Source organism: Filicampus tigris, chromosome 16 (assembly GCF_054856515.1).
Source record: "Filicampus tigris isolate MCC_2025a chromosome 16, RoL_Ftig_1.0, whole genome shotgun sequence".
Classification (NCBI taxonomy): domain Eukaryota; kingdom Metazoa; phylum Chordata; class Actinopteri; order Syngnathiformes; family Syngnathidae; genus Filicampus; species Filicampus tigris.
Genome location: NC_141232.1, coordinates 14,583,653 through 14,597,776, shown reverse-complemented (window position 1 = coordinate 14,597,776; position 14,124 = coordinate 14,583,653). Strand labels below are relative to the sequence as shown.

Sequence of the window (14,124 nt, the reverse complement as noted above, 5' to 3'; positions counted from 1 at the left end):
TGCGATATTACATATTATAAAAAAATATATTAAAAAAAAATAAGGCATGCGTTTCCAAAGTTTTAAGTTAAGTGCCATTTAACATTTGTTCAAGTATCACGATTGAAAAATGCATTAACTGTTCCAGTAACTGTTCCTGATACACAGGAGTGCAATAAACAGAGTTTTTCCTACATTCCAAATTGAGAGGTGGCCGCCTCCAGCTAATTGTGTGCCCGCCTCCAGCTAGGGCGACTGATATTGCACAATACAGTGTGATTGATGTCCCTCTGCGGTAACTACGTAAGTACAGTTGCAGCGTTCGCCACTGTGGAGGTGCTATATCAGGCCTGGCCAATCCGCTTTTCGCCCGTTTTCATCCGGCTCTTAAAAGCTCTTTTCGCTCTGAACTTGCAGCGTGCCGTTGTCAACCCCATGCATGTGTATGTGGTGAGGGGTGGCACCACAGAATAGTGGTGAGTCGTTCGCGGCCGATTTGTTCAAAAAGAACAAAACTTTTCAGTGAACGAATCTTTTAAAGGGCTGTCGTGCATAAGAATTACCATTCAAGGACAGCACAAAACTGCTCAACAGCAAACCGACACTAAGTTCAAGAACTCATTTTGTGTCTTTTTTCACAAAAAATCAACTCACTCAAAACCATAACATCATTCAGGTACCATGTTTGTTTTGCATGTCATTCCAAACGTGCCAAAAATGATTTGGCATACTGACGTTGTAGCATAGTATAATATAAAATATAATATAAGAAAGGTGCAAATGCAACTAAGCCGGCCATGTCTGCCATCCACTAGGTGGGGTGATATTATAACTTACAACAATACAGTGGAACACCATTATTCACAGATGACAGGTACCGGGCCAGCCCACGAACTGCGAAAATCTGAGCATAATTGACGACCACTGTAACGCATTGGGAATTTTTAATTGATTTATTTATTTTTGGACGGGGAAACCCAAAAGCGCTGCTAAACCTGCCAAGATACATTTTCCACCAGAAATGGGGATTTGCTCCCGGGAACCCCCCCCCCCCAAAAAAAAATTCTACGATTAAGTGAGTATGCAGGAATCCAATGTAGTCGAGGAAACATGCTTAGAATTGCTCCCCCAACCTTCCCCTCCAATTTTTACTTTTGCTTATTTTTTGGTAAATTAATCACTTAATCACTTAATCATGTGCCACTCAGAGTGTGCACAGCAGTTGCCCATCCCTGATCCAAATTCCAAACCTATGTAATCTTTTTTTCTGCTAGACTGCTACGCATGTATATCGACAGACAGATGATTCAACAAACAAGATGGTTAATCTAGTATCAACAAGACTTTGCCTTTGACCTGTATCTAAATAGCACACACACCAATTTGGACTTGGTTGAGGTCAAGAAGCAAAACTGACCCTTTATTATCTATGTACAAGATAAGGAATGAGACTGGTGAGTATACAACATTTGAGTGAGACAACTGCAGTAATGCGGCCATTGAGTGTGGCAACCACAAGAGATGCAGCTACAAAAACACATGAAAGAACAAACAATCAAAAGCATATTTTGCATTGCATCCTTTATGCTTTTTTCCCCAATACAAAATAGTGTCAGAAAATAACTAATGAGAGGCATACTTTCCTCTTACAAAACAAGGGATATTTACTCATATGCAGCGTAGCTTTTACAGTCTAATCTGGGCTGTTCTGACTTTGGTTCAATGTTTTGGATTTCTTTGGTTAAATCCTGTTGTAGTTGAGCATGTTTCCCCTGGTTTTCACACTTGTGCCTGCCTTTTTGATGGTTATGATGAAGATGATAAAAGAGATACAGATCCAGTGAGATGTTTTTTCAATTTTGAGCATTCCAAAAAAAAGTTTTTCTTAATTTCTGTTAACAGCACATGGATCCTGCTCACAAATATCAAGCATATCGTCAGTCTCTTAAAGTAATGCCTTAAGTCATATTTTGACCCAAAAATATTGTTGCCAAATCGTCTACATCCTTAGGTAAACAGGTCATTAATTTCTACCTCTGAAATTAAATTATTAATAAATATAATCTCATTAGAATTTGGTTCAGTTTTTCGTGTTATCTAAAATAAAAAAAAAACGGGGGGAAAATTACTTAGGCCAAGCCCATTGTAGTTAGTATTTCTGTACAAAAATGATGCTCCATGCATCATTGTCTTTACAACTCATACTGCATTATTGCTCATTTGCGGCCCTGCCAGACAAATATATTAATGTGAAAACTGCCACATTCTACAGGTTCTACATAAAAAATGTCAGGTAGAATCAAAGTAGTAATTCCTCTCACTTGTTCCTGATCCCTCCCACTGTCACTACTGCTTACTGTTCTGCCTCCTTATTCTGTTGCCACACTTTTGCACTGAACTCAGCCCCGGTCCCTCTCTCCCTTTCTCTGCAAACTAGGTCTGCACAACAAGTGTCTCTTTCTTCCTCTAACTTACAAAGAGCCACATTCAGAGAGAAAGTAAGCAAGAGCAAGTGAACGAGAGAGCATCACACTTGTTCTGTTTCCAGAGTGATAAACGATCAACAAATCAAGGAGAGCGAATGCCTGAGTGAAAGCCATGGGAATTCAACACAAAACGTTATAAAGTGTGTGCTTTAAATTTGCTTGTACATGCACTACATAGGATTGTGAAATGTCAGTCTGCATTTCAAATTCATCTCAGAAACACACTGCAGGAAGGCTGATGGCTCTTCACACTTTGGACTATGGCTCTCTGTGCTAAGTAGTAAAAGCAACACATGCTTAGAAAGAATTACCATAGGTCAACAGGAGGATGAATCAGAAGCATTAGAAGTCAGGCTTGTTGATTTGCTGGCTGCCAGTGGAAACGTGTGTGGACTGGTGAAAGGGGATTACGCCTCCCATCAGCCTGACTACGACCTCATATGACTGCCAGGGATCTCGTGCAGGAGAATAACAGCGAGGCGGAACGCCTACGAATTTTTAAGAGTCCACAAATGACGGTTAATAAGATGTTAGAGGAGACATTAGCTCATCGTCACGTTACCTGACTGAGCGAGATGAGCGAGCATGACCGAGACGCTTACTGAGCTGCTGCCCTCATCATGGCCTCACCGAGGCCCTCACAAAGCTCCTTTGTGCAGGAGTGATAGCACATTGCATACCACGGCATCACTGTACATTCTTAGTGAGGTACAGTGTGTGAGCTTTGCGGGGATGAAGCGCAAATTAAGGAGGAGGCTATGATTCGAATGGAGACTAACGTGATGGCACAAAGTGATTTTCTCTCCGATTTCCCTCAGAGGAATATTTGACCACATGTTTTCTTTCTGATCAAAATCAAACCCATGAGAACCTGCAACGCTGACTGATGGCAAAGTGCCCAGACTAATATAAGAGACAACTACCGTCTAGCACAAGAGATTTTCTGCTTTGAACAGTGGAGCCTATCGTCGTTTGCAAAGCATGGGGTATTTCATATGCAGCTTTGCTATCACAGTCCCATCTGGACGGTTCTTTCTGTCTGCATTTGGTTCAGTGTTTTGGATTCATGTGGTTATTTCCTGTTTGAGTTGTGAATGTTTTTCCCAGTTGTGTGATTCATGCCCGCTAGGTCGCTACCATGTGCGACGTGCCAATCACTTGTTCACCCGCTTTCGTGTCCCACCTATCGTTCCGGCTTGTTGTGCTATTATTGTCATGAAACTACTGAAATGTGTTCAAAACTTTGCTGAAAGGTGGGACTGAGTCAATGCAGAAAGGAAAGCCACCGTGGCAGAGGGAAAGTACAACTGAGGACATGAAACCCTTTATTTCCCTCATGGGATTAATGAAGAATAAGTGTCTATCAATCGATCCATTTTCAAATCCTTGCTGGACACTTTCTGTCAGTCTCAAAAGTGAATTAAAACGAATGTTTGGTCACTGAAGCTGCTAAATGGTTGTTTCGTTTAAATTTCTCACCACTGGCCATATTCATTCTCCAGACACATACAATTTTGCATTCATTAGAACAAATTTTATATTTTGCACATAATCATCTATTGCATTGGTGTGTACTGCGATGCATCTTGAGTGGTGTGTCAAATATTTTGCTTCTACAGTATACTTACATTTCCATATGTCAAAAAGAAATCATTGTTTACTGCACACTCTAAAAACAGTTGGGTCAAAAATAACGCAAATGAAAACCCCAAAACAAAAGTAAAGAATATGCATTCCAGTCGTAAAATAGTCAGTGGTTAGAATTAAAAATCGGAATGCTTATGCCTTCACGGCTACCAGAAGGAAGATGTGTCACACTGTAATTTGCTATGACAGGCAAGCCATATTGTCAGGCTAATTGATCAAGATGGAACAACAATGGTAGAAGAAGTTACTTGAAGACATTTCCATATATTTACTCAAACAAATGATCATAATCCTTAACTGTACACTTTCATCCAAAACTAAATCTGAAACTAAAAGATGAAACTAAATGTCCAAGTCATTTCCACAGTGGGAAAGTGTATTGTTTCCCTTCAGAAGATTAGGAGTTATCCTTGCAAGAGTTCGCACGTCGGTCATACCATATATCTGAATAATTACGGCATAGCCTTGAGAGAAGACATCCCGACGTACCGTAGACATCTCCAGATCCCACAATGACAAAATAACAGAATAAATCATGTGAGCTGAGCGCCTCTGGATGTAGTTCTGGTAGATATGACTACTATGTTTTCCAATCAGTCTCCAACAGCAAGTGCAGCTCCTCTCATAAATTACGCCAATGGTTATCACCCTGATAAAACTACACATTGAGGCATGTCTATGTCAAAAGTAAAAACGGGATTTTTATAATACATACAAAGTTGTGCCTTAATGGTTCAAAGCAGAGCATTTCATGGTTACATTTAGCCTTCCCCTTTAGGCTTAGCGCAAGGGGGACACATGCTGGAGAGAAAATCAAACATCAAATCATCACTCGAGTACTCTCTTTTGTCCACAGTCAAGGAATCAGACATTCAGTCATTCTGCATGCTTCTGATTGCAACACATGACCCTGCTATACTGTATAAATAATACATAGAACAGGGTTGCTGACCGCATTTCGAAACCTTAAGGCAGGGGTGTCCAAACGTGTTCCAGCGAGGGTCGCATACAGAGAAATCAAAGGCTGCAAGGGCCAATTTGACACTGTCCGACATTAATAAACACACTAAAAGTAATCAATCACTATGTCCTTTAGTTGTTTTAAGGTTTTTTGGTTCTGTTTTGAGTTATATTTAACACCTGTTAAAGGCGATAAGGCAATCAGAGATTTTTCATGATTTTTAGGTGGTCCACAGCCCTGTATCCAACTAGAACAGATTCGCACCAGCCCTGAGCAAATCTCCAAATGCTGAATCAAACAACAATCAGTAGCAGGACGACAATTCTTAAAGCAGAGTTTGTTTGAGGATGTTCACAAATCAGACCAGTAGAAAGCGGAGGAAAACAACTTCTGAAACTGTAATATCTTAATTCATGAGGCATTACAAAGAGAAATGTTAGTTGTAAAAAGTTTTTTTGTATATATAGAGAAAAAATAGATACGTCAAATGAATTATTTCGGCAACCAATATGGTTGCAGGCCGTGTCAAAAGTTATTTTTATATAAATGCCGAGGGCCACCAGAAAATGGAACGTCAGGGCTCAAATGGCCCCCGGGCCGTAGTTAGGACACTTCTGCCTTAAGGTAACCTCTCATGTGCATGAGGGATCAAACATCTCTATAATTCCATATTAATGGTTTCACTGACTATTTTGGCAACAAACACTCATGGGGAAAAAAACTTTTGCAACAAAATTTCCACATGCAGTGCTTAATGCCTCTTAAAATGTAATGTGACGTAATCACGCAGCAAATACCTTTAAAAATTCATACTATGGAGGTTGGTTTTAAGGCCACACCAGTTAAAATGCACAAATTTATTCCATAAGGGGCGCAGTTGCAAGTGGTGCCCTGATTGCTGTGAATGAAAATCTAGTCCCACAAAATGCAGCATTCTCACCTTATCACACGCTTTGGTTGTATTATTGTTATTGTGTGAGGCCAGATTGATGTCTTCATGGACGCGATCCAGCAGCCACAGAAGGAACTCCAGGGCATCATGTTGGGAATTACCACGGAACTGTGATCCATACTTAGACACGATAGCCTGCAGAGAAAAATCACAAAATAACATTCTTCAGCACAATTGACTTTTCTTTGTTTTTTGGGGAGTAATTGATCGTGAGCAAAAGTACTTTCTATAACAGTGCAGATGGTTGCCTCATTCTGCAACATGACAAATACTGTATTTTAGACACACCTCTTAATGACACAGTGCAATTCTACACCACTTCAATGCAGTAATAAATCTATTCTTAAATGAGTGCTTCTTTAAGTTCATAACTGAGCATTATTACCTTTGCAAAGGCAGACTTGTTGATTTAGATTTTAGAAAATTACACTGCGCAAATGCCCATAATGTTTTAGCCAGTCAGTGTCCATAGTGGTAGTGGCTTCCTTGTTTACAGATGGGTTAGGCAGCCCAGCATATTCTTGGTTCAGCATTCACAAATTCGCCTATTTGCAATTTTTGCAGGGGAAGCCATTGGCTGTTTGTGTTTCCTCAAGCCAGGCGCCACATGGTGGAATCTTGGTGCCAATGAAACAATTTGAAGTGAGTTGAGTAGCTTCAACTAGACAAAAGTAGTCATTTGCTGGCATTGACAAAGCCTAATGGGGGAGTGTCAATTACCGACAGGTTTTAGCTACCAGTTGCAGGGCTCTATCTTTTTCTTAGCGGGTGTTCATTGGAACAGGATGGCACAATCTCCCTCTGAATGTTCTGAATTGATCATTTTAATTCCAGTGTGTTGTTAAAAGCAGAATAATTCTGCCTGGAGCAGTTCTACCCTAACAAGCATTTAATTGTTTAGTCTGTTACCATATGCCTCTAGCACAGATGAATGACCAAAGATAAAGTACTTTAGTGGTAGTAAATAAATACTAAATTCTCATTTTGGGACCAATGAAATGAAATTTGATCATTTCCTGTGGCACATCTGATGATCTCTAAAATGAAATGAGCCACGCCCCACTGTTTGAGAATCATTGCTAATTTAGACCTTAAACCAAATGAGACTCAACAGTAGTGTTTGCCTTTGGGCCACAACTGCTTTAAGATATGATTAACATTCAGTTCCAAACAATCACCTATTTCCAATGTGAAATTTTTAAAATGAAGTGACTGCATTGCTGTTGTTTGACTTTTGGCTTAGTCCCTTTTTAGCCAGGTTCACCTTAAATTGTAGTACACTATTGAGTTACCGAGAGATTAAAAGAATTGCTCCAATTGAAATTGTCATTTTAGGTACTAGTATACCTTTAACATACATTAAAACACCTACTATACCAGAATAAATTTTTCACTGTCGCACTACATCACTGATTTTTATTTGTAAGTGTTATTACAGCTGTTAAACTATTTTGTTATACTGTGAGTGACTGACTGTTGTATAGTTCCAAAGTCAATTAGGCAGGAATTAAAAGTTTGAATTGTTGTGGGCAGCCTAGAGAAAGACAAACACAGATGAGAGATTACAGAAGAGGGGGCAACAGACTGTAATCTTTGCTTCCGAAATCCCATCATATATTGCATGCCATGTGCCTCATACAGCTCAAGTTACACCATTGCATCATATACTAAATACAGTCGAAGGCCTGGCCACATTACGGAAAAAACGTCCATCTCGAAATGAGCACAATAAAATACCCTGAAATGGCGGGCGGTGTCTCGGCAAGGTGATAAAATGTTCAACTCTGGTCCTGTACAGGAAGTGAAAGTGAAGTGTCATTTGGCTCGAAGAGCTCCAAACTTGAAAATCATTACTATTATTCACAGAAGGTTTACAGGATATCTGTATATGAGACTGATACCGTATGGCATCCAGTACAGACAGACAGACAGAGACGTCACATCATCATTTTGAAATCCTTTTGCTTACATATTTTTTAATCCCATTTTTTTTTCCATTTTTGCTGTAGATCGACTTCAAACAGGGCTAATTCAGAGATGATGAAACATTAACCGTGAGAACTATGGGCAGGCCTAAATAGGGCTGCTACGCAGTTTGTCATTACAGCAAAGAAATAACCGTAATTATCATCCGCCTTTCAAAAGGTGCCAATTGTCTCAGTAATGTAATTTTGGTTGGTGAACAGACTAGTGGTTAAGGTGAATCCGTATTGTATTAATGCAGGGGTACTCAATTAAATTAAAGAGACCCAGGAAAATATCATCAAGATGAGAAGTGGAAAATCATAACGTCAGCAAGTGCATAGTAATTCCGGGAAAAATAAAAGAGCTGCACTTCTGTTTTAGGTTTATATACTGCAATAGGAGTATAACAGTATTAGTTTGGCAAAGTTGCATTCGTATAGCTGCTAACTTTATCACAGAAATTATTTCACAAACCTAATCAAAAGATTTAAATAAGAAATGTGGTTTATTCCCTCAGACAGAAACTTACCAGTAATATATACAGTATTTGGCCAACTGAAGACTGTTCTAATAAAAGAAAAATAGATCACAAACAAAATACTGCACATTGCTTTTCTGGTTACCCGAACAAGTTTCATTATTTAATTATGCTGGGGAAAAATAGGAAAAAAATCAGATTAATTAGATTTTTATGATAATTCAAACTACATGCTAATTTCATCCAAAATTGCAGTCACTTATTTTCTAGCATGTCAAGTTTTTTCTCCACATCTTACTAGATAAGCAAAATTCCACTGATTAGCTGTAGTAAGCCTTGCTAACTCATTACAATTGGACACATTTACAGCTACGTGGCAACTTGTTTGTGCAGTCAGAATTGAAACAGTGCGGTGAGAGGTGTGTGCAGCTCCCAAGAGGTCAGTACTATCAATATCTGCACACATAAAGCTATCATAGAAGAAATTAAAAGAATTAGTGCTGGATTTTCTGTTAACCTTGTAACCATGGGCATGCCACTGTAAATTCTATTCTATTCTATATTAGTCAATACAATAAAGTGTCAAAATGTGAATGGAAGACCCTACTTCTCTAATATTTGGTTCGTAACATCTGTGGTTTTAGCCAAGCATAGAATTCTCTGATACAATTGGTAAAATAAATAAATTAAGTCATAACAGTTACCATATACTACCAGTACCTCTTTGGAAATGTCCACTGTTTTTTTCACTTTTTGTTATTTTGCCTCAGAGACGGCACACGGCGGCTGGATTCAACTCAAATAAAACCAAACGACTCACCCTTTGAGGATAAAGGCACATAAGAAAGAGGTCATGTGAAGGTATTTTGAGTCAACTAGTGGTGTTTTATAGGTATTCCCTGCAATTAAGTGTTGAGTAATGAATACATGTACTCATGTAAGCATATCGTCGCTGTTCTGTGAAAAACACTTACCGGTAAATCAATTTTTTTCATTTAATTTGTTTTTTTTTTAACGTTAATGGAGTTTCCACGTTACAGACATCCCATTAATTATGGTGGAAGTCAACCCAAACATATTTTTTTCAAGAATATGTTCTATGCAGGCCCACTAGTTGAAACACGGCATTCTGGTTAATATTGCGTTTGTGCAATATGAGTTAAGCAGCAAAATCCCAACGTTTTTAGCCATCTCAGGGGGTGGACATTTTGTCACTTCTGTCGACTGAAAATGACATCACAACTGCTCAGGGCTCAGGTAACGACCAATCACGGCTCAGCTTCAGAAACCAGGTCAGCTGTGATTGGTTGTTACCTGAGCCCCGAGCAGTTTTGATGTCATTTTCAGTCGACAGAACCCACCCAGCAAAAATTGGTTGAAAAGACGTAGAAAAGACATCACTTGTGTCCGTTCAAAAAACATCCAAATTTGGTTGAAAAGTGAAAGGTGAAAAGACATAATTTTCATGTCGCTAAAAAGACATCTTTTTACAGTCTAAATTTGGTTGAAAAGTGAAAGGTGAAAAGATGTCATTTTCATGTCCTTGAAAAGACGTCTTTAAAAAGACATCCTTTTACAGTCTAAATTTGGTTGAAAAGTGAAAAACAGAGCTGGGCAGTCCGCCCCAGGGCCAGACCGGACCCATTTTTGGGGGCAAGGGCGGGCGAGTGACACATTTGGGGGAAGAAGTGCTCGATTAAGTAAGGGCGGAAGTGGATTTTAGTCCGCCCCACTAATCGGTCCGCATGCGTGTGACATGGTCACGAGGCAGCCAATCTCAACCTACTCTGTGTTATGCTTATGTTAAGATGGCAGGGAGGTCATTGTTTGTTGTGCGGTGCTCAGTCATGGATTCATAAAGTAGAATGCATTGTGTTTAGAATTGTGGCAAATTCATATATTTTATGTCATGGTACTTTTTAGATATGAATCGAATGTATAAAACACCAACGTCAGTCTGCAAAGTGTGTCATTGACAATCACTCTGATTGGCTGCCAGCCAGGAAGTCCATCCCCATTCAAAATGGTGCGAGGGAGTGACATATATTTTAAATATCTTTAAATAAATGCCAATTACGATAGCAAAGAAAAATTACATTTTCGAGACGATAGTTTGTTAACATCATGCAGCATTAAAAGCAATACAACTTTATTTATATAGTTCACAATAGCACAACATTTCACAATAGCTGCAATTGTAACGAACTTTACATCAACAACAACAAAGACGGATAAACAAAACGCAAATTTAAAAGCCTATTTTTGGGCTAAATTTGGACTATGTTGCAGGGGCTAAACACAACCCAAATTTAAACGGCTATTTTTGGGCTAAATTTGGACTATGTTGCAGGGGCTATAACACAACCCAGTTTTCAACTACTATTTTTGGACTAAATTTGGACACATCTGGATGACCCAAACACAGCCCAATTTTCAACGACTATTTCTGGGCTAAATCAAGTCTAAGACGGACCGACCAGATTTAGCCCAAAATCCAACGTCCAGAAGACGTCTGGCGTTGGGTGGGAAGTGACGAAATGGCCGCCCCCAGAGATGGCTAAAAACGGGTGGATTAACACTTATTCCACAAACACAGTATTTATCAGAATGCCTTGTTTCAACTTGTGGTTTTACATAGAACATATTCTTGAAAAAAATATGTTTGGGTTGACTTCCACTTTAATGTAAAGTGAACATTTAAAAAAAAAAAAAAAAGACAAAATTGGACATACGTGTTTTTCACAGAACAGAGACATGCTTGATAAAATAAATGTGACTGATATTTAATTTACGTAATTTAATTGTACACCTGAATTGTATTGTATAACTGATTTAACATAATTTTTTGTTTGACTTTTGTGACATATTTTTTTCTGATTTAGGTTGAACTCCAAATTGTACTTTGCAAGTTTCACTGTAAGCATCAACCGTTCAACCTTTGGTTGGCGAAACAATGTTCATGTTCATCCACCTTGCATGTTTACCTGCACTCAATTGTTTCTCAGGCATCTCATGTTATGGAAACTGATAAATTGTCTTTGGAGTATCTGTTTGACTTTCAGGCTTCGTCCCTGTCCAGGCCCCTCTGCGCAAACACACATCTTGGCAGGGGGGATTCAAAAAATACACAAGAATTGTACACATCAAAAGCCCACTTCTGCTACCACAGCAGGCAGAAGACACTCAACCACTGAAGTTCTACAAGCCTTGACAATTAAATCGCAAGAAACTAGATGACTATAACATTATAAAACAAATTAATACCTCTTCCCAGTTGCATTAGCCCACAAACCAGGTGGTAGCGGAATGTGGCAGAGCTCCAAGCATTCAGCAGGACTTTTCTGTTGTTTTTTTTTTTTTTCTCCGGACCGAGACGCGCAGCCAAATGACCTATTTCATTCATTCAACTTTCTTTGAAGAACTTTTTCTTTTCAACAAACGGGGACACATTTACATTTGTATTGTAGCATTCATGAACAGCATGAGCAGAGGGACACAAAACAGGGTTCAAGGGCACCAAAAATAACTTTTGTTGTGTTTTACAAATCAAAACAACTATGATGTTAAGATTATTAAGGTATAAATACCGCTGAGAATTATTTCTTGTGTATAACTCTTTTCCAATGGCCTTTGAAAATATCCGCCTTAAGAAATAGCACTGACTCCTAATGTTCTTTCAGGTGTTCCTGAAGCCATGGGCTATGTTTACCTCAAACCAATAGTAAAGCTCTCTGGTTATTTTATAATGCCTCCTGGCAAGCTGCTTTGCTATTACTCAACAGGCAATTTCAGAAGGGCTTGGTTGCATAAACTCAAGACTTCCTCCTGTGTATATGCATGTTTGATTATGCGGGAAAGAACTAATCATGTATGAATTTGAAAATTTGTCTTAGAATGTTTTAAATTTTGTTGTGAAAAATGCACCAGTGTGGACTTATATAAGCAGGGATAATTTCGTCTGACAATGGAGAGGCAATCTTTTTTTTTTCTAAAATAGACCAACCGACAGCATTATGTGGGAGTCCATCAATCAATGACTGTCAACTGTCTGTCTCTGTAACATGCTGCAAAAACGACAACACTTACTGTCTGTGCCTCTCAGACATGCTTTATAGCCTTACCCTCCTCACTCCAATATATTCAAGAGTGGGGAAAGTCATTGGAATCAATAAAGGCTAACATGTTCCAGTAAGCATACATGCGTATATGTATCATTTCCAACAGAGTAATTAGCATTTCCAAGAATAGATCCATTGTGGAGTTTCTTTGTTCATTCGTCCATATTATCTACTTCTTGCCTGGGCTCACAGAAATCCAGCACAAAGAGCTGCAGGCAGATAAAGTACACCTCCCAACCCCCCGCTATGTTAAGCACGGGCAGTGTATAGGAGAGCCTGAGGATCTTCTCAAAGGACTCTGTCACAGCACCTGATCATCAGGAGTCAACTCTTTCCTAAGCTTACCTGCATTTTATATATTTATTTGCAGACCAGACTATTGTTAGTACAATACCGAGATACTATGGTGGGGAAAAACACTTGAATGGAGCAGCTGATGACCCCCGTGGGCTCCAGTGACACTAAACAGAAGCCTTCTTATCAGCTCACAGGATAACACCGGGGTCGTGCAGTTTGTGCTTTTGTGTGCTATGAGCAAGTTGGAATTTATGACAAAAATGAAGCACGCTGTCAGGAATAGAGGGCCAATAACAGTCTATTTCTGCGCCTCAAGGTATGTCTTAAGGGTGTACACAACAACGACCAAATTAAACAAGTTCTTTGGCGTTGTTTAGCAGAAGGGAAAATTGTCAAAACAATCTGTTTTGCCTGCCAAAACCTTTCAAATTACATTTTCCACAAGGGGATGACTAAAGGAAGATTCTTATATACTGTATTTGTCTGACCAAATAATGAGGGAAAAACGACATCAAGGTAGAATTTGTAGGGCTACTGCTTTTGTAACAATTTGCCCTTCAGGCCTTATTGTAATACCTTTTCAGCCCTGCGGGTAACAATGGTGCAAACGTCACATTAAAGTCCAATAATTAACCATATGCGGAACACTGATGTACATAAAGGTTAAAAAATAAAATTTGAAGCAGTGTTAAAACATGAACAATTTTAAATATTCTCCTTATCAAAACAACTGCATTTCCCAAACATTTCATCTTGAAATGAGATTCATATTTGTACAGAGTGTAGAGCTGGATGATATGGAAAATATTTTATATCACAATAATGATATACTGTATATATTTATTGTTATTCTATAAAAAAAAATACAGCTCACTGTGACTGCTTACAATACTCTTTTTTTTTTTCAATTTATTTGAAGTGACATTAAACAGCCCTGTACAAAATGAGAAATGCATCCATGTAGCAGTGCTGCTACACAAAATTTAACGCAGTTCCAGAAATACTTTTGTGAAAAGTGGACTCGACTGGTTAGCACGTCCGCCTCACAGTTCAGAGGTCGTGGGTTCGATTCCGGCTCCGGCCTGCCTGTGTGGAGTTTGCTCCGGCCTGCCTGTGTGGAGATTGGCTGGCAAAACAATTCAGGGTGTCCCCCGCTTACTGCCCGAAGACAGCTGGGATAGGCTCCAGCACGCCCCACCACCCTTGTGAGGATAAGCGGTATCGATAATGGATGGATGGAT

At 39.2% G+C, this 14,124-nt stretch overlaps 1 protein-coding gene and 1 long non-coding RNA gene across 2 annotated transcripts in view; one reads left to right on the top strand and one right to left on the bottom strand.

Moving 5' to 3' along the window:
• usp43b (ubiquitin specific peptidase 43b) overlaps nt 1-14,124 on the bottom strand; it is a 72,730-nt gene that overhangs the window by 55,572 nt on the left and 3,034 nt on the right. Inside the window, exon 2 of the mRNA XM_086056017.1 lies at nt 6,014-6,160. Within this exon, the coding sequence (XP_085912143.1) occupies nt 6,014-6,160 (147 nt within the window). The remainder of the gene's footprint in view (nt 1-6,013; nt 6,161-14,124) is intronic.
• Nucleotides 3,985-12,660, top strand: LOC147134907 (uncharacterized). Its single transcript, XR_015090148.1, has 3 exons — nt 3,985-6,667; nt 9,239-9,329; nt 11,351-12,660. It is a non-coding gene; the product is annotated as an uncharacterized LOC147134907 (long non-coding RNA).